At 46.5% G+C, this 27,700-nt stretch overlaps 1 protein-coding gene across 8 annotated transcripts; it reads right to left on the bottom strand.

Annotated features, from left to right (window-relative positions):
* Positions 1 to 51: 51 nt before the first annotated feature.
* Positions 52 to 26,713, bottom strand: rtn4a (reticulon 4a). 8 transcript variants are annotated; one of them, XM_046402325.1, is made up of 9 exons: positions 25,816 to 26,704; positions 20,706 to 20,759; positions 17,541 to 19,415; positions 4,828 to 5,035; positions 4,168 to 4,306; positions 2,332 to 2,401; positions 2,040 to 2,086; positions 1,614 to 1,672; positions 52 to 1,240 (listed from the first exon to the last, which is right to left on the bottom strand). In XM_046402325.1, exons 1-9 carry the CDS (start codon positions 26,345 to 26,347, stop codon positions 1,198 to 1,200), a joined length of 3,027 nt encoding a protein of 1,008 aa, XP_046258281.1. In that variant the 5' UTR covers positions 26,348 to 26,704; the 3' UTR covers positions 52 to 1,197. The 8 variants fall into 8 exon arrangements, with proteins under 8 accessions (XP_046258281.1, XP_046258283.1, XP_046258284.1 ...); XM_046402327.1 differs by having other exon boundaries at positions 17,541 to 18,983; positions 25,816 to 26,698; XM_046402328.1 differs by lacking the exon at positions 17,541 to 19,415 and having other exon boundaries at positions 25,816 to 26,668.
* Between the last annotated feature and the right edge of the window lie 987 nt (positions 26,714 to 27,700).

Genomic DNA, 27,700 nt, shown 5'->3' with positions numbered 1-27,700 from the left:
TTTAGCCGCGTGATGCTAACAGAAGCTAACATATTGACGAGGAGGCGGGAGTTTCTTTGTCTAGAAGCTTTATTGATAACTGTTTACATCTCACAATGCATTCCACAAACACGGCTTCCGACTGGAAGCTTTTTATCGTCACAATTGAAGTATGAAGTTTATCATTCACAATTATACTTGCATAACAAACAAATGCTTGAAGGTTTCCAAAAGTCACATCAAGTTGCAACTTTATTAAGATATTGGCTCCACAGACAGAATGGTTATTTTTATTTAAATCCCATTTCATTTTTTTTTTTTCACTTTTTAAATATTTTATTTGATGGAGATGAATGTAAACGTGTTTCTTCCAGAGTTTTTCATTACTAGACAGCTGCAATGACATGGAAATATGTAATTCATGTTTTATTTGTCGGGTAAAGGTTTTCTAGATGTTTCTAGCTAGAGTTACTCAGAAGCGATGATGTTTTATTTTTAAATGGTAGTACAAGCCCCCAACCCCTCCCCCACATCCCCCCCGCTGCCTCATCAGGACTCAAAGACGTCGTTCATCACATCGAGGCGACACCACGCAGCAGGTTACCGAGGACACAAGCTCGAAGCTCAGGGACACGACAGTGAGATCACGAAACACTTCTAACTCAGTAATCATAGCAAAATAAGAAAAAATACAAATGAGGTTCTGTTTGCTGCTCGCTCTCGTCTTTCTCACAAACAGCAGACAGAGAAAACAATTCTCTCCGCTCAGCTCGACTGCGGGCAGGAAAAGTGACGACAAAACAAAAGGAACCCATCCGACCTCCCACAATGCACTGGGAGAGGAGTGGGAGGGTTGATCAAGATTAAAATGCGTTTCTGTGAGCTTCAGGGTCTGACAGAAACAAACATTTCAACACTCGATGAAACATAAAAGACGCTGCGTATCATCGAGCCGACCTCGATGTTGTGAACCTCAGCTGAGCTCCGACCTGCTTCAGCTCCTCCAGAAAACACAAAATAAGGAATTTTGAACTGGAAAAAAAAGTTTTATTATTCTGACAAATAAAGTTAGAAGGGCTGCGTCCACGCCAAAACCGTCTTCTCCCCCTCCAGCCTTCCTTCATGTTCACCCCCCCTCCCTCACCCATACACACCCCCTCCCCTCCAACCAGCTTCCTCTCAGGACTTCCTGAATCCAAACTCCGACTCGGCGTTACTTCACTCCGTTTTGCGTTTCATCCCGGGCACCTTCGCCTGGATCCTGCAGGAGGACGGGAATCCAATCATTAGACTTTCACAGGCTGCTAGCAAACAGAAGTAACACAAAGAAAACTGAAGTTTGCTGTTCCATTTCATAATCATTTCGTCGTTTACGGGCAGGAACAGACCAATCGGCAATCGCAATCCAATCAGATTCATAACCCGAGCTCAAGTCTCCCCGCCTGGTGCGGTTGTCATGGCGACGGAGGCACAGCTCATGTGATCAGCAGTAGTGAACACTTAGAAATCAGAGAGTCTGACCAGATAAAAACGCTGACCAACCCGTCATGTTTTAATCACTTCATTTTTGCTGAATGAAAAGTTTAGAAAACCGCGCAGTCCACAGAGACTCAGGAAGGAAACTGTCCACTTACTTTCCCACGACGTCTTTGACCTGGTTGTTGACCAGAGCCAGGTAGTGGTCGATCTGAGCCTGGAAACACACACACACACACACACACACAGTGAGAACGGCCTTCAGTAGCATCCACCAGACTGTAATCAGTCATGTGACCTGGTAACGAAGGAAAACCTGGCGTCTCCCACATTAATCCTGTCTGTCCCACAGAGCAAAACAAAACAAGAGACCTGGATTCTGGCTCTGATTTATTAACAATTGTGAGCTGACTACTACGACGTGTTTGAGCCTCGAGCTGTTAATGAAACCACATGTTCAAAAGTCACATTAAAAGTTATCCTTTGGCCTCTTAACTTAAAAGTGTTTAAGTATAATTAAACTGCTGGCGGCTCCCTCACGTCCTCCAACGAGCTCCAACAAGAGTGTTCACCTTCAAACTCACCTGGTGTTTCTCATAGATGATCGGGCAGCTGAACACTCCAATCAGACCTGAGGATGAAGAAGAAGAGAAGCTCAACTCGATGCTACTCGTTAATCTGATTTCAAATCTAAAACCCAAAACTGCAGACGGTGAAGCCGTTTCAGGCTACAGTTTGTTTCTTATCCTGCTGTCAGTGATCTACATGTGACCACCAGATGGAGCCAAAGTACCGCACTGCTGCCCTCAGCGAACCGATTCATCGTCAGCTGAAGGCTCAGAGGATGATGGGAAATGTCACGTGATGTTTGCTCACCCAGAATAAGAAGAGTGAGGCCGTTGAACAAGGCACCGACGTAGGTCAGGATCCACATCAACACTGCGAACTGCAGAGAGACGAACAACAAACACCAGAGTTCAGTCTTTGCAGTACAAAAACATGAAGGCCATAAATGCAGCATTCGGTTCTTTCCTGAGGCAACAGACGTTTTGACGGAAGGGAATCAAATCGCTGTGGATCAACACCACCGAGACCGAGTTCCAGCTTCGTTCACTGTCAGAGCTGTGCAGCAGGCAGACAAACAGAAACAGAGTCCATGTTGTGAGGTCGCTGCACACTCACACCTCCTTCACGCGTTCATACGACCAATAAAACCACTGGTGGCACAAAGAGTCCTTCAGTCGATGTAAATGAACAATGTTAACTTCAGTTTCGTCTGCACTCACATGCCAGCAGAAACTGGAAACGAGACGTCCGCGACACATTTCTCACCTCAAACGGGCAAACAGCCGAGCTCCGCCCACCTCGCAGCGCACTGTTTAGTGGTCCAGTGTGGTGCAGTGCGTTCAGGTTATTGTAGGTTTTTCAGCACTTTGTCTGCTTTCTCTGGTCATGTAGCATCAGTTTGACGTGCGCTTCTGCTGATGCAGATGATGATTTCAATTCATCCGTAAGTTTTCAAAGATTAAAACATTGTGACAAAATGTCCGTCACTGTTTGGGATGTCCGACCGCTTTATCTGACCAACAGGCCAAAGCATTTTTTTATTTAGGGGGTTTAACTGATGATCAAGTAATCAGTGAGCCCTCTGATCATTTTAGTGAAGCCGTGATTACACTGACCTTCCTTCAGTAAAACTGTTAATATGAACGCTCAGAGTGCTGTGGCGACCATGAAGAGTGCCGGAGCCAACATGGCGTCCAGTGAACAGAAGCCCACAGTTCAGCCGTTTCTGACTGGAGGCTGTGAGGCACATTAAACATGTGATGTGTCTTCAGTTGTGTGGTTGCAGATATTCAGCGAGGAGGATAACAGGAAGCTAATCAGAGGCAGAAGAAACAGAAGAACACGACATGCTTTTGTAAGCCGCTGAGAAATTTGAAACATTCCTGAGGCTCAAACTTCCTCCTGATGGGATTAAAAGACTTAGACTTTTTACCGTCTTAGGGAAGTTGTGCTGCTCTGACTCTGAGACGTGAGTGCACGTCTGTATTTGGCCTGCGGTTTGAGGGCACAGCGAGGTGACGACAGGCCTCAGACAGCTGCAGAGCTCTCAGCGAACTCAACACTGTGGGCGCTGCTGATTAACACAGCTGATCGGGCAGAAACCTCAGCTGTAGGAGGCCACCACAGTAACACTAAAACCCAACACTACATGTCAAAGCAAAGCCTGAGCTGAAGAATAAAACACTGGCACACATGAAGGTTTCCACCAAGTCCAATGAGAATGCCAGCCGCTGTGTGTTGTGGTACTGAAACAAACATGGGTGATGTCATCAATCGCCAACATCAGTCACAGGTCTGCGAGGACGACTGGCAGGGACCGGATCTGAAGAGTTCAGATCAGACTCTTTACATATCAAACACAGGGAGATTTTATCTGCTGACAGCAACTGACCCAGTAACCGACTTGATCCACTTCCAGGTGAAACCTGTAAACTACACTACAAAGATCTCTCGGTGAGGAAGGCTGCTGACGGTATTCTGCGCTTTGGGATGCTGTAGAAGTTCACGTCAGAAGCTGCTTTCAGCACATTGTAATTCAGCTGTTGGGTTAAACGCCGTGACTTTAAACTGTTTGCGATTGTTATAAGTTCTTCCACCAGTCGGCGTCTCCTCATTTTACCCAGTGTGGACAGGAGCCGTTCTCACCTTGATGGAGTCGACCAGGTCCTCGACCAGGAACAGGCGCCTTAATTCAACGATGGTCTTGTTGAGCTTGGCCAGAACCATGTCGCTGTACTTGTGGACCATGTCCTCAGACAGCGCCACCTCCTGGTCCAGGTACTGCCTGAGAGGGAGAGCACAGGTGATGATGAGGCCAGCGTGCGTCTCAGTCTGAGTGTCGTTAAGATGACCTCAATGTGAGTCACCTGACCTGACTGACTGACACTTCCTCTCAGTAAAAAACAGGAAGTCCACCTTCTTTTATGCAGTTTTCATTCCTCTTATGAGAGGTGGAAGTAACAAAAAGAAACTGATTAAAACAGAGGTGATTAAATTGCATGTGAACTGAAATGTACAGCTATAAGATGGCAGTGAAATTTTCAAAAATTAAGTTAAAGTCAATATAATTAAGACAGAGCTGTGCTTTCTCATTTACTGCCATCTTACTCACACCTTCAGTTCAGATCAGAATGATTAACGTTCATCAGGTGGGAGACCTCTGTGACGTCCCAGTGAAGCCATTACGTCTCTGATTATCTGAGCAAACATACGGCAAACCAGGAGCTCCTTTATCAGACCAAACCCGACTCTCCTGACATGAATCAAAGTTTCTGTATCATCAGAATGCTGTATTTGTACACTCACTTGAATGGGTGTCCCTCATCTGACTTCTGGATGGCCTGCAGGATGCCTTTGTATATCCTGAAGCAGATGGTGACGGACAGCAGAGCCAGGCCGATGTAGGAGCAGACGCTCACGATGCTGCACGCCATCAGCGAGAGGAGCAGCAGCAGGGAGGCGCCGAACACCACGCCGGTGGTCTTCACATCACGCCAGTAGAGGAGATCCACCACTGCAGGAGGAAGAGGAGGAGGAAGGCTGATGGTTAGTGTCGTCCATACAGAGAGAAGTGACTGAGCTCCACTTCCTGTCCTTAAATGAAGCCTGTAGCTCTTCTGCTTTCAGGGCTTTTATTGTGTTAAAACGTTGTGTTTCATCATTTTTTAACCACTGACGGACTGACGATTAACATGCACACTGAGGACATTCCTTCATTTAACATGACTGTATTGTTAAAACCAAAGTGACAGCAGATTGTGGGGGGGAAAGCATAAAACCGTGAACGTACAGAGTGACAGCAGTCACATCACTTCACTGACTGAAAATGAAGCGCAGGTCAAGCTGAAATGAGTGATGTGTGTGATGACGATGGCCGAGAAGTTGCAGCTCAACTCAGTCCCACAATCTGGAAGTGTGTGTGGAGACAAATCTGATCCGTATACAAATCAGCCTATCAATGACTAACCATTCATCTGGCTGTCACAGCAGGAGGGCTCTACGCTCTCTAAATATACAGTACTGAACAATATTTGTTTATTCTGTAATGTGAAGCTCTGTAGGCCTTTGTAGAGACATGTTTATGTTGAAATAAATAAAGCCAGACGCACAAGTAAATATATCTCTCACTGGATCGATCTTTCTTCTCATGATCATAGTGTATAAGAGAGTTATCCTTATCATTTTTGTCAACCAGACTGATCACATCACCACCATGAGCCTGAATCAGAATGTCCTCCTACCGTCCATCGAAAGCTACGATTGGACGAGAAATCATGGGACCATGAGGGACAGACGCATTGACTGGAACCAAAGATCAATTTGTTTTGGGTCCATCTAACAAAATGAATCAGTGTTGAGTTAAAGTGACCTCAGGGAAAATGTGTTTCCGGTCAGATTTTCTGCCTCGTCCTCAGCCAACAGTCACACGGCTGCTACATGTGACTGTGCAGAGGTGGAGCATCTTTAAGTTTGTCGTCCTCCATAGCTGAGCTGGGTGCTGTCAGCTCTGCGGGAGGTCAGAGGTCACGCACTCTGTCAGGCTTTTTAACAAGCCTGCAGCAGGAAACTCACTGTAGCTTCTGACTCAAACACTTCCTCATCTCTGTGCCTGCTGGGACTTTCGTCCATATTTCACCCCAATGCCACAACAACAACGTCCAAGTGACGTAACACCAGCTCCGACAGCCATATTGGAGGTGATCAGCTTTGACTTGCAGGAACATTATTTCATTATGCCATCCAAAAATCCAGTTTCCTACCCAGCTGACAGCTTATGTGACGACGGTTTGACTCAGATCTGCCTCCCACCCCGTTTCCTGTCCTGCTGCCAGGCAGTGATGATTCACACGGTAACTGAAAATAAAAATGACTGTATAAAAGAATCTGAAACTTTCCCCTGCAGTACGACATGCTTCCAGTACAGTTAGCTTAGCATTAGTCTGTCAGCCCACCTATGCTGCAGACGAAACAGCTAAACGCAGCTGTGGCTGATCACTGATTGCGGTTTTGTTGCGTTTGTGCCGTTACTGATGGTTGAATGATGGCTGATAACACTCAAAGACAACAGAACCCGGTCTCCGTCACTCTCTGAGGAGCCAGGCTGAGATGGTGGCTGGGAGACAACTGAGCTCATGACCCGCGTCCTGCACTGAGCATGCTTACATTTCACCAGGGAATTCCAGGCAGGTCAGTGGACAATATTAGAAGTGAAGGAGTCCTGGGTTTCCTACAGGCTCTGACGTCGCTCACAGCCGACATATGTTGTACTGTCTGAACGATGAGAGTGCGTCACATCAAGCTGCACACTGGAATCTGACCCTTTCTGCCTCACTTATCTGTTGTTACACAGCTGAAGAGCCTTTACAGGTGCAAGATCCCCATGAGCAGTCATTAAAGAATAATTACGTCTCATGGTCTTTACATAAATCCACAGACAGTGTTTGATGGCAGGGAAAGCAGCATTAAAATGCAAACTGAGGCTGCAGGGCGAGATGGTATTCTGCACAGACAGATAATGGCAGCCATGTTGTTTGGCACTGCAGACTGACTAGCCAGCCATAATGTGTTTGGCAGCTGATCACAGTATTTAACAGCCAATAAAAGAGCTTATGAGGCTGAAAACCTCAAATCTGATTTCCCACAAGTTGTTGCCTAGTGGACAAATCCAGCTGACTGCGTCAGCTGCAGGAGTCCTAAACCTGCTCCACATCAATGCATATAAAACAGGCTGACGCTACAAACACGGGACGCTTACTGAGGAGAGATTAAGTGCTGAACTGACAGTCGATCAGAAACATATTAAGTGTTCTGCAACTAATGCCAAGTTGTCAGAGCCCGACCTGATTATTCCTATAAATATATATATATATATATATATGAGTCAGACTGACAGTAAAAGTACTTTATTAATATTCCATTCATTGGATGTGCTTTCACATCAAGAGAGTTGAAACAATCAATTGATTAATAAGTTAGTGGATAGATGGATATCTATATATATATATATCTATATATCTATATATATATATATATATATGGATATTTAGTTGTTTAATAGGTACAAATGATCATCAGGTACATTTTACTGTTAGATGCTCTCCTAACTGATACAACCCTTTAAGAAGCAGCTATCAAAATGTATTTATTTTGTGCTAAAAAAAAGAACACTACAACCAGCACTGAAGTCAACTGCAATACATCAAATTATGTAAACTGTGTAAAATGACTTCATTTTCACGTCCGTGTGTGGACAGTACAATCAGTATGATGAGCACCTCTGTCACCCGGTAACCGCAACTCGACGAGACTCAAGTTATCTGTTCAGTTATCCTTTTTAAAACGGCTTTCGGTGCAGCTGATGCTTTCTACTGACAAACCACAGCTTGGGTGCTTTTCACTGATTCCAGATCAGATCACTGAGGGGTTTCCAGCACAGACAGCGCCTCTGCACTTGTTTCAAAACAGCTATAACGCACTGACACACAAGACGCTATGGAACCAGTAGAAGTGGTTCATATTGGGGAAGCTTCTGGCTCACTGAGCAGAAAGAGCTGTGGATGGGGGCGCTGACAGCTAGCTGGTATGTTTGCTGTATGTTAGCTGACAGCTAACGCTCCCCTCATAATGAAAGGGCTCAGTGTGCTAACACGATGTTAGCTCTGCTAGCTACGCAGCAGCTGTCGTCGCTCGTTTGACAGAGATGTGTGGTCTGAATGTAAAGAAACAGACCGAACAGCCAACATGCGAGGGGGGAGACGGGGAGGGAGAGGGGGAGGAGGGTACGCGGTCCAAATGTGGCTGCCTGGCTACATATGGTAGCAGGCGTGCTAGCATCGCCGGAGCCTGGTTAAAAATAGACCGCGCATCACAGCTAGCTAACCCCCGCCACAGATCTCGTTTCATTTCTTGTTTAATCGCTAGTCTGATTCCCGTCTGTTTAACACGGTCAGCATCCCGAAGAGTGTCATTATCACCCCCTGTATTTCGTGTGGCAGCCCCGTCCTCACCGCAGTGACAAAAAACGTCAAACCGTCCGGCATGACCTCCGCAGGCGACCCAGTCAGCCTCCAACCCTCCCCTGCCTGAAGCCACAGTCCCGGTGCTCATGCAAATACTGAAGCAGTCATAAACGCGGCATAACCGTGCACAGAGGCGTCATGTAAAACAGGAGAGAGATGATCGGTAAACAAAAGATTATGACCAGACTAACCCCGTTTGGCGTCCATCTTGAACCTCCGCTAAGCATGCAGCAGCACGGCAGCTCCGCCTGGCTGACGAGAGGTGAGACAGAGGGGGAGACAGCGGGGGAGACGGAGGGAGAGGGGGGCGCATGCGCAGCTCGGCCTCTCTGTCTGCATGGGCGGACGACAGACTCATTTTAAAAACGGACTCGCAAAGCTGTCTAGCCCAATACTGTACCGAACCGTGAAAATTAAGGAGAGGAAAACGAAGATCACCACGATGCCAAGACAATATGACAAATACTTTAAGTGTAAATGTAGTGGAACTCAAACAGCCTTTTAGTTAAATCACCGAAGGTCACCTGAACACACCTGGATACAATTTAGCATCAAACTTATATAGCGCTTTTCAGGAGAGGTTCTGGTAGACGACGAGGAAAACACAGGACTATCAAATAAAGTATTAGCAGCGACTGCCACCGAAAGATATTAAATAACTAAATTATTTTGTGAATAAGTAAAATAAAACCATCTTCTCCGAGCCTGTTCAAGAGGTCCTGCAGCTATTTAAATCAACTGTAATGAAGATTAATGTGAATTCTGAAATATCCTCCATGTGGTCCCATCCACACCAACATCAGGAATCTGAAGGCTGGTCACAGCACACACACACACACACACACACACACACACACACACACACAGTGTCACTGTTCAATGTTCACTCAGTCAGAGGTGTGTACTCTGTGTGTGTGAAAGGCCATAAATGAAGAGACAGGTTTTCTAACCCGACTGTGACAGCTGAAGGAGGAGGGTGGAGGAGGGTGGAGCTGTGTTTCACAACCTGGCTGTAAAAGGACAACTGGCTGCAGAAAAGCTCAGCGGAAGAGATAAAAGTTGGGAATTAAGATTCCACCCACTGAAATGGAATAAAGTGAGACTGTACACCAGAGTTGAAAATCCATGTAAGGAGTTGCAAGCTGTCCAGAACACCAGGTGCATGCTGGGAGACATGCAGTCCAAACACTGAGCCACAAACCAACTACTAAACAATCAGGCCTGGTCAGAGGTGGTTTGTTCTTACGTTCAGGGGGCAGAAATCTACTTCCCCAAAGTCACTTTTTATTATTTGTTCCATTGGTCAGGGGCTGCCATCTTTAACTCATCTTGCAGAAAATTACTCAACACATGGCTGGAGTTTCGTGCTCGAACACCACCTAACTGAACTCCTGTTTCCATAAACGTCTACTGGCGGCCATCTTCTCCCCAGCGTCCGATGTGGACTGAGCATGTGCAGCTCTCAACAGAAGGAAGCGAGACGGCTCATTCCTCAGCTACATCCAGCTCTGGGAAAAAACAAACGATGCCCAATCGGGAAACTGAGTTGCTAGACTTACTGGTCTGAGGAGGTCCGAGTGGGCAGTGACATGAGTGATATGATGAGTGAGCTGTCAGAGAGAAGCTGGTTTTTGTTTCCTGTGAATTTCCCCATTGTGGGACAATAAAGGAAATCTTATCTCTGTTTTTGCTCAGCAAACAGGTTGTTTTTCTCTTTAATATCAGCTTAATCAGACTTGAAGTAATCTTCAGTACTAAAATTATACTGTGGATTATTAACATTAAGTGACTCTGCTCAGTTCAAAGTCTGGCACTTAAATTTTCCTACAAAAAAATTTGTTTAAACTGTCAGACTGCTGCAGGCTGCACGACCTGAAGCAAACACTGAAAAACCTGTTAAACTGTAAGTTAAGTCTCAGCTGCAGGAAGATAAATCTGAGAATCATCTGCAGGGGATACATTATTCAGATCAACTGAGAAGAAAAACAAGTGAGTGATGCAGACATGCCTGGGACTGAAGCCTGCCTCATAATGTATTAATGAGAGCTGAAACACCATCAGTTTGCACTTGGCCCGGTACATAAACACACGTATATCTGCAATAAGCTAATACTGAGCCACATATTGTGTGGCTGCACAGTGAAGCTCGTCCTTACGGTCCATCACACTGTGTCAAAATGATGCTCCTGTGTGCTGGGTCACTGATAGCACTGAGACCAGCCATTATTTTCATTATCAATTCTCCTTTATTATTTACGATAATTATCATGTTTTGTCCCAAACCCAAAGACATTTGGTTTACCATCATAATACAACTAAGACTGATCATGTAAGACTGATCAGTTTCCCATTCAACTGACATTAATTGATTATTTCTGTGCAGATTAAATAGGCAAAAGTCCAGTTGTTCTTGAACACATCATGATGACCTCAGTGTGGGTGTGCAAGTGAAGGAAGGTGAGTCATTATGTTGGCGAAAAGTGTGCAAGAGGTCAAAAAGACGACGACGGGCCTCATTTCCAACAACAGATTTCAATCTGCACAGTCTCGCTTGCAACATGAAGCCGTTATTGTCCTACTGTTGCAACCACAGAGCCTTTAGCACACATACACACCAAATACTGCTTAGTCATTGCGTGTCTTGGCCTCATGGTGTCACACTAACACTCCTGACAGCAGCTTCTGCCGCTCGTGCAGTGAGCTCGTTCTGCAGCTTCACGGCCTTCATAACAAGCTCAGTGACTGATGGTTTGATGAGCAGAGGCGCACACACACACGCGCACACAAACACACACACACAGACACACACACACAGCACAAAGGCTTCAGTGTGGAGAGGAGAAGCCACAGCAGCACTATGACCTCAGATGATGACATAACACCGTGCTGACAGTACAGGAAGTCCATCACATCAATACTGTTTTACTTTCACCCTCATAAACTGCTGATTACTTTCTGAATTCATTCTTGGTTTGTAAAATGTCAGAGAACTGAAAAGTTTTTGTGATCTTTATATTCAATTTACCATAATTTATGGCACAAAGCCTCACATCTGAGCAGCTGGAAGCACGGAGGCTCTGAGATGAAGTGACGGTTAAAGGGCCAGTGGTCCAGGTCACACCAACCCCCAGACGGCTTAACCCCCATTCACGCGTCCCCCATGTGACTCCGACGACTCACATGATGGCACAAAGTGTCAGCGACCCTCAGGTCCACTCCCAAGGTGACAACCCCACTCGAGGGGGACTCTCCTGGGAAGAAGCCTTTTGGATGAAGGGTGAAACGTGTTCGACAACCTAAAAGAAATCCAGTTGCCTTCACTTTTAGCACTTCAGCTATCGTGACGTGGATGACTGAGAACCTACACCGACATCCAGTTTGAGGGATTTAGTGGCACCTAGTGGTGGGATTGCAGATAACAACCAACTGAACACGGTTCATCTGCTGCTCTCTGGAGCCGGTGTTTGGTTTGTCTCTTCCGGACTTCCACAGAAACATGGCTCCATGGAAGAGGAACTGAGAACTCAGTTTCAGCCGATTACACACTAGTCAAAACATCATTACGAATATTATATTGTATTTCTGCCCATAAATCCCGCACACTGCACCTTTAATGACAACCCTTAGGTTTATATCCGACGACTCGTCAGCTCAGCTTGTTGCAGTGCGGCTGTGCGTCACTCAGTCTTACTTTTTGACTTCAGGAACAACACGACGCCTGAGCTTCTGAAATCACTCGGTCAGAAACACAGAACATGACAGTCTGTCTGACACACACAGTCAACGGCTGCCTGTGCAGAAGGCCGTGGCCTGACTCTCCTCCGGCTCGTTAGCATATCCCCAGCAGACCAGCCAATCATTAAACCACAAGTTAACGTCACTCCATTGACAAATCCCTCCCCCTTCCTGCTCCTCCTCGCCTTCCTCTCTGCAGGCTACCTTTGGTCACAGTTGCTGACTGTCCAAAGGTCTTATCTGTTAGCCGCTGCAGTCGCTCCAGGACAACACCTGGATGAGACAGTCCAGAAAAATCTGCTGTCCCTCCTGGGACACAAGAAAACAATCAGCATCAGGTACAATTCACACGGCCAGCAGGAAGTAGTTCCACACACGAACAAAGCCAGATGAAACACATTTAGCAACCTGATTCAAAAGTTAACCCCTTAAACCTCCATTTTTCAGCTACATGATCCAAATACGGAGTAAAATATGCAAACTAAAAGGCAACGTGTTTTTATGACTGTCCCACGAAATATCACACAGTCCACAGTTCAGCCTGACATTTTCTTTAGTCTCAAATTTTCCAACGCTTGTGTGAGTTGTCTGAATAAATGGTTCAGCTACATGTGCTGCCATGTCTGACTGTGTTTCAGCAATAAATTCACATCCAGTGAAAGTTTGTCTTTGTTCAGGCATCAGTATCAAACATCTACTTCCTACTGTCAGCATGAAAGAAGAGCCAAAGCAACGAAGAAGAAGAAGATATTTGGGAGGGCATTTCTCCCAGCAGCACCTTGCAGCAGCAAACAGCTTCCACACTCAGTGACACTGTGAGCACCGCACAAACAGACACAGAAAGGTGGAGGTATACCCTGTTCTCTCCAGTGCTTCGCTGCAGCCTCGCACTCCTTCGTGTCCACAGAGTTATTCTCCATGCCGTCCGATCAGCAAACACACATTCCACACAGAGCGCGACCAGGCCGAGGCTTTAAGTGCAAATGTGTGTGAGGAAATGTGTTCAGCTGCAGGAGGTTGTGGCGGAGGGGGAGGAGGGAGGGAGGGAGGGGGAGGAGGGAGGGAGGGAGGGGCAGAGGCAGGAAGGGAGGGGAGAACCCAAGCAAGGCTTCCTCAGGGAGAGACGACTGCAGTGAGCGAATCAACTCCCTCCTGCAGCCGTGCAGTCAGCTGACTGTCTGCTGCCAGCGCTCTGACGCAGCAACTATAAACGTCTCTGCCTCACCCCCTGCCTGCCTCACCCCCTCCTCCCTGCCTTTTGGCAGCTCTCTCTTCACTCCTCCTCCTCACCCCTGCCGAATCTGATCTCCCCTTTTGCCTCCTTTTTTCTCCTAACCTCCACCCCACTTTTCCCCCTCTTTCTTCATGTTTTATCTCACCCTGCTTTCCCTTCGTCATCCCTCCTCCTCGCTTTCTCAAAGCTGCTGACAAGGCAGCGAGACGGAGGGAAGAATGATTTCTGCTCGTCTTTGTGTAACTGATTCAGTTGGTGCTGCCTGGTACAGTCAACACAGCAGCTACACGTATCCATAGCCAGAGGCCTGTTTAACGTCCACAGAAGTGTCAAAGCACCACACTCAATTCACTGTGCATCAACTGTGATGAATCAAAAGCTGACAATAAATACGTGCTTGTTTAGAGCTGCTATGATTGCTATGATTGATTAGTTTGCTCAACTATTTGCTGGACAAAGAGAATTTCACTGCACATTGTACCGTGTACGATTGTGTGTGTGACAAATAAAACTATCTTGAATCTTGAATCAGTGGATTTGTTTATAAAATGTGAACTAAAAATCCTCTTCAGGTCTCTCGTGACAATTTATTTCATAATTCATAAAACCCTAAAATCTGTCAGTACGGAGGAAACTGCTGAAGTGGTTCAAGCTTTGAGGTCACCTTCGTTGTCACCTGTGAGGAGTTTAGGGTAAGAATACAAAAGCGGCTGGTTTCCAACTCATTTCCAAACTGCTGCCGGGATTTCAGAGCATTTACATGGTGGCTTTGCAACCAGGAGAGCGGGAAGGTTCAGCTCGGACTGACGGTTTGCCATCCACCTTAAATACAAAGAGAACTGACTATCGCTGCTGCAGGCTTGCAGCCTGAAATAATCTTAGCTGTACAAACAGTATTTCCTGTAGTATCTGATCAGGGAGTTGGGGCCTGGATCACCTGAGTGGTAATCACAGTCTTCTACCACCAGAGGGCACCGGTCTCACTTTATAAACATCTCCACTTCCTCTCTTCTCTCTTCCTGAAAAATTCTAAATGACCTCACCCATAAAACTCATTTAACTACAACAGCAAACACAGAGCTGCTGAATGTGAAGAATGACAGTCAGGACAGACTGGCTCAAAGAATTTTGTCTCTGACAGACTGACCACCTGCATGGTTTCATCTTAGCACATGTATGATCTCATATAGACCAGGTAGAAGACACGTCTGCATACACCAACATGAAGAATAATTAACATGAAAAACAGATCAGATGGAGAGACAGAGCTCAGCACATGAAATTTATGTTTTAATAAATGTACCACCTAGCTGAGGAACTCTCTAAGGGTTCAACGATATTTCAGCTTCGGAACAGAGCGTCTGATTCACCATGACTCCTCTCCATCGATGACCTGCCGGCTCTCTTATCATTCTGCTCCCTGCTGGAAACAAACCTGCAGTTTGACTTTCAGTTACATAAAAGTACAAAGTTTGTCAGTGTGAGGACACGCCGACCCTTCACCTTCAGCCTCGGAGTAACTGCTGCTGTGCCCCACTGGGACAACAACACCATCCACACGTGGTCCTCGGATCATGGAACTGTACCTTTCAGCTCCAAACTCAGCTTTTCCCTTCCAAAATAAATGTAAAGCAGTATTAAAATGCACTTTGACTGTATAATGAAGTCATTTTGTTCAAACCCTGCCAAAGCTACAGGAGTGCAGCCGTTATACCTTATGGCTGATTTACTAACAAATAAGAGACTGAAAGGAGTTGGCAGCCGCTCGTCTTATTTAGACTGGATGTAAAACAGTGTCAGACATTAACGCCACAGACAGAGCAACACGATTCAGCCCACTGATGGGCTCCAGGAGCCGCAACAATCAGGTGATTAACTCATCAGTCAATCAAAAGAAAATCAGTCTGGAACCATTTTAAATCAATTAATTTCAATCAGAAATGTCACACATTTGCTCATTTGCTTCTTAAATGATTTGCTGATTGGTTATTTCTGAGAGTAAAGGAGGAGTCTCTGGGTTCTGGACTGTCGGTGGGACAAAAGGAGGACATCTGAAGACGTCACTTTGGTCTCTGGGAAAGAGTTGTTTTTTACTGGTGAAATGAAGTCATACATCATGTTGAGTTTTTTCAAAAATGTTTACAACTAAAGAGTTAATCTACTGCTTCAAACATTTCAGAGGGAAGCAACAACCGATTTGAGCTACTGGCAGTGTGACGAGACCATCAGCGAGGGGGATTCGTGCTCAGATCGCAGCGTGCACCTCAAGTTGCATAATGAGGAACATTTGCTGAGTGGTTTCTGGGTCGGAGAACCCTTTGTGGGCCTGCCAGTGTCGCAATGCAGAAGGAGGAGGAGGAGGCTTTAATTAACAGGAGATCCCTCCAACACACACAGTTAAAAGTGTCGGCCGCTCATCCCAAAAAGCAAAATCCTACTGCTCCAGTTACACATTACCTGTCTGCTGTGTGTGTGTGTGTGTGTGTGTGTGTGTGAGAGAGAGAGAGAGAGTGTGTCACTGTGTGAGCAGGCATTAACACAAGTGCAGTTTAAATTAAACTGAGTCATCCATTAAAAAGAAGACGAAGCATTGTTGTCTTCAGAGAGACGGCGGAGCCTCGAGGGCGATTCATCACTTTCTAAAAGCCCTGAAGGAGACAGCTTTACTTCTGCCTGATAAACATTAAGGACATCAGAGATTTGTCCTCAGACGGTTGCCTCAGAGCACAGGGAAGACAAACTACAAACAGATCAAAACTTTTCTCAAAGAAGCAAAGATTAGAGATTAGAGACTCTGGTTTAGCATCACTATCTGCAAACCAGACCTCCTCACGGCTACAACTGACCACTGCGTTCATGAAGCATCAAAAACAGAAGAAGTGTCCGTGATAAGTTCTTAGAGACAAACACGTCGTCTTCAAATTCCTCCAAACGGAGCAAAATCCTCACGCTGCAAAGCTGAACCAGCAGATATTCGCCACTTTTGCTCAGCTGAATCACCTCAAAGCCGTCAGCAATTTTCTGTCCACCGACTGATTCTTTCAAGTCTTCCTCACAGTCGACTTTCCTCACCAGGTTTTCAATATTTCTGGACAACACAGCAGTGCGACTTTCCTCTCAGTCTTTCCATGAACACCCGCAGTGTTTCCTCAAATCGTTTCTTTAATTTTACTCAGAATTTCATGTGAGAACACCACCTGCGGTCTAATGAACCCGTGTACAACGTCTGCAAAGACATTCCAGCTCAAGAAATTGAATGAATGAAAGATGGATTCTGTATTTAGAACCAGGATCCTTAAATCTGATGTGGTCATGTATTGCAGGGTGTGGGAGAGTTTGTAAAGCAGACAGTGAATCAGAATGGCAGCTTATTCAGTCAGTTAACAGGGTGTGGTTGGTAGCTCTGTGTGTTTGCAGTGTGTAGGAGGGGGTGTTGGGTTTCAGATTGGCATTTCGGGTTATTTCTAGAGTAGAGAGAAGCCAAAACCAGACGGCAAAGGTAATCCAACTCGACAGCAAAAATGCTCAAAGGGCAAAAAGAAACGAGTGTTTGTAGGTGGTTTTAAAGACTGAGATGAGCCTCTCCGATTTAAAGAATGACAATAAAAGGAGCTTGTGTTTTCAATAGAAGAGAAATAAAAATCACATTGTACTTACCACATCTTAAAATGTAAAACAAGAAAATGAAATAAAATGATCAGGCACACAGAAATGGTGTTATACTGATGAGACCGAAAGGCACAAAATGCAGTAAAAGCAAAAGGTCAAAGCACAATGAAACACACAGCTACACAAACGTTACTAAATGCAAGGGTTAATTTTCAAAGAAAATGCAAAAAGAACGGAAAAGTGACGCTAAGGAGAAACCGACGGGATCTAAAGTAAAGACTGACTGTTGGTTGGTTGGGAGAAAATAACTGAGGAGAACAAAAGAGTGGAGATGAAAATTATGCCGATGAACATGGAAGTGCCAGTGAAAACTGAGGAGGATGTGGGGGGATGATTTCCATGCTGGAACTGGTTTAGTTTACCTGCTCTCATGTTCACGGCTGGCATCTTAAACAGTTTGCCGCCCTCTGTGCTCTTCTTAGCGACCGTCTCCTCTGGTTTGGGGACAGGGGAATGGGTGGGAGGAGCTTGGGGTGGGGGCTGCTGAATGTCGACCTTCTCCAGCTCGGCCTTGCTCTTCTGTGGGGAAGCCTGACTGAGGAGGCAGTAGGAGCCCTGACTTGGAGCCTCTTCTTCAACCTTGGGGGGCGGTGCTACATTTGTCAGAGGCATAGCAGAAACTGGAGCCACATCTTTTTGCACAAAGCTTAGATCATCATCCAAGGGGATCTCCGGGGGCTTGGATGAGGCAAACTTGGAAGTATCCAGAGCCTCAAGAAACTCATCAATAACACCCCTGGGTGGTCGCTCAATGAACTCAAACTCCTCAGAGGAGACTTCATGTTCAGAGACTTCCTCAGCCACCTCTGGCTCCTCCACCTCCATTGCCAGGTCCCTCTTCTCCATTTCCACCTGGAAGCTGGCGGGGTTCTTGGCCATGGCTTCCAAGACTGGAGACAGTGAGTCTGCTGTTGGTGACTCTGAATCAGACTCCTCAGCAGGAGCCTTTTTGCTCTGGAAGTCAAGTGGCTCAAACTTTTCGGTCATTTTGGGGGAGTCGTGGCTTGAAAACCAATCTTTCTGCTCAATCTTGACCGGCTCATCCTCTTTGACCTTTGAAGGGGTGGTTTCCTCAGCCTCTTTGACAAGATCAAATGCTCCAAAGCTTTTGTCGTCCTCTACTTTTGCTTTGTCAGATGCTCTCGCTTCCATCTCCTCAGTCATCTCCTTCAGCAGGGACACTTTAGCATCAAAGGCAAATGGGTTGTTCGCGGACAGATTGATTGGAGGGTTGGGCGACTCCATCATCCTCCGTTCAAGAATGGGACTTTGCTCCTCCGGGCTTCCCTCTGAGGATCCGGAGTCAATTTTGTCAGGGTTTAGCGGAGAAGACTTCAGGATGTCTGGAAGCGACGGTGGCAAAGCAGAATCCTGCTCTTCATCGTCATCGTCTTTAAGACCAGATGAAAACTGATTCACTGACTGCATGAGTGAGTCAGCGGCCACCTTGCTGGTCTCAAATGTTTTCCCCTCATCTAAGAAAGATGGTGGGGCATCCTGGGATTCTCCAGTCTGGCCATATTGGACAAGATCCGGAGTGGGACTCTCTGACATTTTTGAGGCCCTGCTGTCAGACTTGGCGTCTCCAAAATGGGAGTAGCCACTGTCCGCCAGTGGGGAATAGCCCTCAAATGGGTTATTCTTCTTCTTCACCTCATACATCAGGTCATCATCTTCATCAGACTGGTTGTCATGCAGGTCTTGCTCATACCTGGAGGAGCTAATGGGAGGCGTGTCCTTGGAGAAGGTATCCATGGAGACCTTGGAGTTGTCTTGGGATGTTAGGAATGGTGAATCCCAGTGCTCTGTTGGGTTAGAGGAGGCAAGGTGAGACTCAGGGACCATCATCTGGGGGTTCACGGGGGAGGGGCCAGTGGAGGACCTGTCTGAGCTAATCAGCTTCTCCTCAGGTGAAAAGGACACTCCGCTGTCTTCGCACGGATTGTGAGGCCCTGGGTCTTTCCCTAAACTCAGGTAAGGACCAGCTAACGGATCTAGAAGGTCTTCCTTTTTCTTACTACGGCCCAGTCCAGAGTCACCCTCTTCACCCACCCAAGGCATGTCCTTGGAATGAGTAGTGGGGGGTTCAGCGGCGAAGGAGCCCAAAGGTGCAGCAGATCCTGAAGAAGGGGGCTGGTTGGGACTCTCGGTCAAAGAGAGCTCCTCCAGAGAGTCAGGGGAGTGAAGAGGGGAGAGAGGAGAGATGGGAGCAGGGGAATCACCCTTCTGCCCAAGTGCTTGAGTAGAGAGGGAGGAGGGAGAATGCAATACAGCACATATCAAAGACATACTCCATTCCTCACAGTGCCCACCATACCTGGGGGATCCATTTAGACCAGACAAGTGCTGCTAAGTGTTTGGCTGTGGCTGGAAGGCACTTCCCACACAGTCAGGTTAACTCCTATCCCGTTCTGTTTATTCCAAAAAACCTATCAGTGTGTCAAAAGGATCACACATTCAAAAGTCAGTTTTTTCAGCTTTTGCCCATAGACACAAGATGACAATAATGCTTGTGCTGTCAGTTAGCGTTGACGACACTTATGAATTAGCCAATGACGTACCAGAGTCGACTCTTGAAGGTTACAAGCTGAAACACATCAGCCTTCAATAATGTGTTAATAAACGTGTTGCTGGCCTTTAAAAAATCAAAAATAAAGGACTCTCAGAGGAGGTCTGCCCATACAGGTCAGAGGAGCATGTTTCCACTTCTTCACACAAGATCAGGTGATGAGTTACTCCAGTTACTCTTTAATCTTCAGATTTAATGACAAACCTGTGCTCCTCTTCACTGACTTTTGATTTCGTGAAAGTGTGTGAGCTTTTGACATTGGCAGAAGTGGTATTTGTTTCAGGTGATGTGGCTCAAATTGAGCACATGGCAAGTATAAACGGAAAACTTTTTTTTGTTCCCAGCTTACTGTTCTTACTTTTACAGCTTTAACAATCAGCTACATTTTCTTTAATAAAACAGTAAATTAAAAGTAGAGAGCCTTTACATTCCTTCCACAGTCATGATCCAGCAGCATTTGCCTGGTGGTTGGTCTACCAACCCGGACTGTTCCATGGTGGTAAAATAAACTTTTTCCCCAGGTCTGGTGCCAATACAACATGCCCAATGTGTCTTACAAACACAAGCTGTTCAGTGACAGTAGATAATGAGTCCCCTCAAAGGCCTTTTTCAAAATATTATCAAGCATGATGGATTCCATAAACACCAACATTGTTTCAGGCCTGTCAATCACTGAGGAGAATCATTATTCCTCTAAAACTACTTGTGTGAGTTCATGTAAGTCTACTCTACCAAAACAATCACATTTGAGTCACAGTGCAACATGAACACAAGCAAACATCAAATTTAGTGTTCAGCATCCTCTTTAAATGCTATTACAGGTGACAAAAATCTACAGCTCAAACATGCAAAGGGTTGTTTTTGCCACTTAATGACAAACAGAGGAGTGAACTAAAGAGGCGGCGAATGAAAATAAATGACGAGGACAGAGGAAACACAGCGAGCAGAGAGAACTTGCCTGTAGGGAATTGCATCAGAGGATGAGGCTGAGCTTTAGAAGGAGAAGGTACATCTGTGGAAGAAAACAAGAGAAAGCAGCAGAAAGTGAATTTAGTTAGCCTGAAAGCCCAGAAGAGCAAGAGCAGGGGAAGTGACAGATATCCCTAAACGTCCCTAAACTAACATAACGGCACAGGTCAAAAATTCTCTGCTGGGACGTCTTAATCACAGCAACCAAAAGGGGGACACACAGATGCCTGCAGGGTAATCTTCACCTAATTTCCCAACTGGTCTCCAGAAGAAGTTAGCACAGGGCTGTGACTGGGTATGAAACCTGATTACAAGGTTTACTCAACACATCCTCTCTGGTAAGCCAGCCTTTGTTAAAGGTTTCATGTGGAAGTGAGGGGAGGACAGGACAAACAGGACATCAGTGTTTGCTACGCAGAAAGGTAAAGAAGTCATGCAGAGAGACAGCCGTCAGAAAGACTTCCTCTCCGATAAGGAGGAAGTGATCGGCGGTTTGACAGGAGTGAGCAACAAGACGGCAACACGAGCGTTTCAGCAACACAAGTAGAAAATCCAAAAAAATTATGTCAAATGTACAACAAACACCTTCAAGGCTTCAGGAGTTACCCCACGAACAGACAAGACTGCATCACATTTTGACACTTCAGCATGACTTCACTGATCTGATCAACGATGTCGCTTCTTCAGATTTCATTCTGGGCTCCTGAACCAAAAATCAGATTCAACCAAGTTAACTGAATTCTGGACACTAAAAAAATACCAGCAGTCCAAAGTGAGAGGCCACAGGAAGGAAAGCTTCTCAGAACTGCAGTAACTAAGTAAGACTGTCAAGGATGAAAACTGAAGCAAAATTCACAAACATTGTGGCATTCAAAGCTCATCCAGCCTGACATTCAAACAACAAGATTCAAATATTGTTTACAGTACAGTCTGAACATGACGATGCTTGTATTCAGGCGTTTCTTACAAACACCAGACCAGTCAGTCCAGTTTCCATCAAAATCTCTGGCCAGAGTGATTAAATCGGACCGGAATACCGATACTCAATAGTCAGAAGTAAAATATCTATAATGTATATCCTGTTCTTAGTGAGCAGATTCAGACCACATACAGAAGACACTGGGCCAAGCTGAGCCAAAGCAGCCAAAACCTGCAGGAAGTTAAGAGAAGAAGGACAAGCCAGAAGTTAGCTGCCACTGAACCTTCTTCCAAGCCCAGGAGGGGGCATAACATCACAGAACGTCTCTCAAACGACACTCTGCATTTGGCTGAATGAAAATCAGATGTTTCACAGCTTGAATGAAGCTGGAGTTTGCTCCATTAGATAGTGAAATATATGACTAATAAAACACCTGCCCTTATTTACAGGAAACTGGTTTCTGATAGAAGTTTGGGATTTTGTAGAGTGGCATGCGAGTACAGCAGGTTCCTGCAGAAAGGATGATTTTAGGCAGCTCGTATCATGCTGATGTATGTTCAAGTTTCATCTTTTTTCTGATCAGCTTGAGTTTAATTAGTTATAAAAAGAGGGGCTGGAATGTCATGACTGACAGCTGAGCACTGCTCCTGATTGGCTCAGATGGGTGTGGGGCGGGTCCATCCAGCCATTTTCTTATCTGTCAGGGTCGCAGGGGGGCTGGAGCCTATCCCAGCTGACTATGGGCGAGAGGCGGGGTTCACCCTGGACTGGTCGCAGGGCTGACACACAAAGACAGACAACCACACACGCTTGCTAAGTGTGCGTCTTTGGGACTGCGGGACGAAGCCGGAGTACCCGGAGAAAACCCACGCAAGCACAGGGCGAACACTCTCCAGACCGGGATTCGAACCTGGAACCCTCTTGCTGTGAGGCAAAGGGGCGGGTGTCTGAGATATTCGGGCTTCAGTTTTAAATGTCAAAGACTGTACTCCTGTAATACAGAAACGGGAAAACAAAGGAGAAAAGCAGCAAGGCTTTTCTTTAGAAAAAGCTGAAACAGTATCAGGCATATTTTTCACTACGTTTGCTTGAAAATGAAAACGATGACCATTTCTGTATATGGATAAAACAATTCTCAGCCCTGAGAGAGAGAGAGAAACACAAAAGAGCCTCTTAACGATTCTGATGACAGTAAGACGAGGCTTTTGCTCAGTTAAAAGGCAGGATTGTCGTTCATGTCAGTGAAAAACTACGTCCTGCTCCACCAGTTGATTTGGCTTTTATTTACATGGAAACCTCACTCAGAACAGCATTAATGCAACGAATCAGCACAACATGGGTAAGTGTCATCCGTCAGCACGCAGTCCGGGATATCTCAGTGCTTATCACAGCGACAAGAGGCGAGATTAGAAACAGATTAACATGTGCTTCTCGTCATATTAGACTGACTTGTGGACCAAAAGCCAGCTGCCGTGTTGGCAGAGCAAAAACAACAGATAGAAGCCGGGTGTGGCTGCTCTGGGTGGAGGCTGGGGTCTCACTCTGAAGCACTTAACCCCACTTACATCCAGCCTTCACCAGGATACAGAAAAACAACAATATTGGACAGCAACACACACACACACACACACACACGCTGATCTTTAAGCCTGTGTGACTGTGTGTCTGACATCTCCCCTCTCAATCTAATCCACCTGACCACATCACAAGCTCTCCACAAACACACACTGACGGATGTAGGTGACCCAAAATAAGATGTAGGCCGGCGGTGACCGCTGAGCCCCGGACGATTACCCAGCCTGTCAGTCACGCCGTCGGACGGGACGGACGGAGGGGACAGAAACTCATTTCAAACACCTTTTTCATTGTGACGACGTGAATCCGTGTGTACAACAGGACTTATCCAATGGGACTCGTGCTCAGAGAAACGCTTCAAAAAGACGGTCGTGGTCGGGTGAAATCCTGTTCACCCCCCCCCCCAGATGACGTTCTGTCACTGCTCTTTCACACTGAGGCCGAGCCACGTCTCAATGAGACCACTAACTGCCTGCTGTAATGTGTGACAAGACATCCGTGTGAGCCAAAACAGAACTTTTACTGGGGCTGCAACCAATCATTATTTTCCTGATTAATCAACTATTAATTTGGTCCATAAACATCATAAGATAAGGGAAAATGCCAGGCAACATTTGCTAAAGCCCCAGCTGACATTTTTGAACAGATCAGCAGGCCAAAGGGGATCAGTTTCCATTCACAGCAGCAGATCCTCACAGGTGAAAAGCTGTTGGTCAATCTGACTCATCCTCAGATTGAAACCATGAAAGTCAAAATGAATTATATATATATATAACCCAGGTTTCAAAAACCAATCAGAGCACAACTAACAAGGTTTCAAAAAGGTCCAAATGACTACACATAAACTTTAAAGTGATACAAGGTAGAAAAAGGTATGAGCGTGATAAAGGACCTTCTGCACTGGTGGAAAATAAACAGTAAACTCAATCAGACTGTGATTTTCCTTAAAAGCAGGAAAACGAATGACTTCTTTTGCAGATTTGTCTGTTGTTGAGGCTTGTGACTGCGATGTTTCCCTGCCAAGCAGCCCCACCCTGCCTCTGCTGCCTGCCTGGAGGAGGCCGGACGGGCCTGTTTACCTGCTGTCTGCTGATAAACAACAGCTACAACAGCATCAGCTCGGAGCACACAGCGACCACCAGTCCAAGCGTTACAAAGACACCACCCGAAGAGCTTTCAGACCGGTGATGGCAGCTCGTAGGGGACGCAGAGGCTCACAGGCCTTTTCGGATTTGAGGGTGTGGGTTTGGGTGGAGATGGCGGGGGCGGTGGGGGTCGGGGGAGTGAATGTCCACAAATAGCACACCAACGAAATAAGCAAAAATACAGCAGTAATTTAAGGAGTTGACGTTATCCCGGTAATAACGTGGAAAGGCTGGGCAGCACACAGGGAGTGGACGCACAGCGGATTCCTTTGTTGTGACTAATCTCTGGGTTACACCGCGCTGTGCTAACAACTCCTGCTTCCATTATCGGACAGATCCTTCCCCAACCTGCAACCCCGTAATTACTTTCTTTAATCCGACAAAATATACAAATCAATTTCATCGCATCTCTTCCTTATTGTAATTACGAGGTCACAGATTAATCAGATTTGAGCACTAACGTCAATCTCAGTGTAGATAACTAAAACCGAAAACCTTTGCACCATCGTGTACCTGCTCTTGAGTTTCGTTAACATGAAAGTGTCAGGTCAGATGTTTTTTTTGTTTGTTTGTTTGTTTTGTATGTACTGACAAAACCAAGGGAAAAGCCTGTCCGATAATGGAACCCGGCTATCAGCCACCGTTAGCAACAGCGGGCACGCAGCGGGTAGAGGCACCGAGCAGATGGGCGCTGCTCCCTCTGACACAACAGTGACATCTTCAACGGTGAAATAAACAAATTTATTCCCGAAAAGTGTTTCACGAACACACGACTGGCGTTGTGTTAACAGTGCGCCCTATTAATGCAACGCTAAGCCTAAAATGGTGCAATACTGCCAGCTCATCCGGGCGACACTTCACATTATGCTTCCTGCCGTTTATTTGTCAAAACAGGTGGGCCGCATCTCTCCAGCACAGCGAAACCGGGGCTAACCTGCTAGCTCGATCACCGGCATTCTGTGCAAAAACAGCCCGAATGGCTTCACTGTTTTCAAGCCGTATTTCCGACTCTGATTAAAAATGCGGTTTTTAAATTCACGGTACATGCAACTGTCACACAGCGGGTCATGATGAAAGACCATCCGCTCCCCTCAGGGTAGCATCGGCTAGCCGGCTAACCTCACCGTGGCGGAGCGGCACAAATGTTAACAATGTGGACAAAAACACCACATTTGAACATGGTTTAACGGATTCCGGTGAATAAAGTTGGTCAACCCGACAAAGTTGGAGACTCAGCCCACTTATTTATCTTCCTGTCGGCGTCTGGCTGAGCACGCGATGCTAACCTCGTTCAGATGCACAAAAACGTTAACCTGCCAAGATGTGAAAAACAGCGTGAAAATCCCGTTCAGCCGCATTTCACTCGCGCTTCAGGCGGAAATCCTACTCGTTTATCTGCTTAAGTTGCTAACAAGTCGCGCCTCCTTGAATATGTGGTATTTTTCAGTTCAGATACTCACAGGATGCTGGAGCCGGTGCTTCCTCTGTCACCGCAGGCTGCTCTGCTGCCTCTGCGGGGGCTGGGGCTGCTTTCCGGGGTTCAGCCGCTGGGAGGGCGTCGCTCTCTGGGGCAGGTTCTGGCTCCGGGTCGATCTTTGCACTCTCCGGTTCTGCTTTGGGGGCGACCACTTTAGGCTCCTCGGCAGCTGGAGAGGTCTCAGGAACAAAGGGGTAGCTGGTGGAGTCTGGGATCGCAGGCTCTGCCTCAGGCTCCGGTTCCGGCTCCGTTACGTGGACGGGCTCTGCTAACGTTACTGGGTCCTCTGGAGGAGCGAATGAAGTTTCTGTGGACTCGTGTGGCGCACCATCTTCAGCTATGTGCCTGTTCAAGGCGTCCTGAGCCCCGCCGACCAAGTCCACAATGTCATCCAGGCTGAAGAGGTCTTGTTTGGGCTGGACCAACTCGGAGTCCATCCCGGGCTGGTAGTGGTGCACCTCCTCGTTGAACAGAGGAGTGGAGGAAGACACTCCTTGCTCCGTGCTGTCTGCCATTTTTCTTTTTGCCGAACTGTCTTCTGAGGTGAGGAAAGTTTCAGATCCGGTATTTTATCGGTTCAGTCCCCTCGTGTAACAAACCCCCACCGGGATGAGAAGTGAATCCGCACCGGTAGCTTCCTCCGGTAGGTCTGCTTTTGACACCGGCCCAAGTGGGACAAGTGCGCCACACAGTCGGACCCGAGTCTGAGGTGGACAATGTGAAGTTTAGAAGGAGCCGAGGGGAACTCCGCTGACCAATTACCTGCGGGTTAACCTCTGAGTGGCGCGAGCTGTGGCCAATCAGCGCGCGTCAGTGTGGACGCTGACCTCGCCCACCGGAGGCCTCCTCCATCAAACCTCCCAAAAGTTAGGAGGAGCAGCGAGTTCACTCAGTCCCGTTCTGACACAACTTCTGCTCCAGCAGGGCAGTTATTACATCACTTAAATGACTCCTTCGTTCCTTCTCCACACCGACTCTACACCGACTACACCGCCTCTCTCTCACAGCTGCTCAGCTTCAGGCTTCTGCGATACCGCAGCGTTAAACGGTCCCGTGGAAGTCACTTCAAAACTATAGCTAAAAGTACAAAGTGAGTCGGAAATGGTGCAATTTTGATACGTAAAGCTTTAAAAGAAGGCGGTGAAGTGAAGTGAGGCCGAGGAGGAGTGGACACACACACCAACATGAAGTTACTCCACCGTAACTCTAACAGAGCAGAACAATGTTGGTGCCACACGTCGAGCGGGGATGACTAATCACGTTTTCTGCGCAGGGAAATGCTGCATTCAGGGGCCCCAGGACACCGTCATATAATCTGCTTTTGTCTGCTGTAAAAACTGCCAGACATTCAAAATCTTGGTCAGCTTTCAAAGAGGCCTTCTGACAGACGAAAGCTTTGGCAACATTTTCAGAAAAAAACATAGACTGAAAATGGGAAATAAAAAAATTTAAATGTTATTTCATCCACATCTGGATCCGGGCAGGTCTGAGCACGACCCGGAGTCCCAATGGAACAATAAAAACGGATAAATGACAATAAAAATGTTAAAGATAAAGGGCAATGACAACATTTAAAACTAAAACAACAGTGAATAAAATACACCTATACAATGGCCATAAAGATTTAAACAGACGCTGATTAAAAATGTAAAGATTCAGCTGCTGCATAGCCAAGCTAGCAGCTCCGAGCTAAATGCTAACATCGGCAGGCCAACATCTTCACAGTAGAAAAGTTCCTTTGGCGCAGGCTGAAGGTGGAGGCTGCAGAGGATCAGAGAGCTCAGCTTCAGGCTGACCTGTAGAGTCACACAGCATGCTATAAATAACATGCATGTATGGCTGCCTCAGACAGCAGGACAACACGTGGT

Source organism: Scatophagus argus, chromosome 10, assembly GCF_020382885.2.
Source record: "Scatophagus argus isolate fScaArg1 chromosome 10, fScaArg1.pri, whole genome shotgun sequence".
NCBI lineage: Eukaryota > Metazoa > Chordata > Actinopteri > Scatophagidae > Scatophagus > Scatophagus argus.
The sequence above is the reverse complement of the archived record's forward strand: the minus strand, read 5'-3'. Positions and strand labels throughout refer to the sequence as shown.

Coding starts and splice junctions, on each gene's coding strand:
- rtn4a (XM_046402325.1), bottom strand. CDS start 26,347: ATGGCAGACAGCACGGAGCAAGGAGTGTCTTCCTCCACTCCTCTGTTC. Junction 5,036..17,540: donor AGCCGTGAACATGAGAGCAG/GTAAACTAAACC, acceptor TTCCTCCTGCAG/TGGTGGATCTCCTCTACTGG. Junction 2,402..4,167: donor ACCTGGTCGACTCCATCAAG/GTGAGAACGGCT, acceptor GTCTCTCTGCAG/TTCGCAGTGTTGATGTGGAT.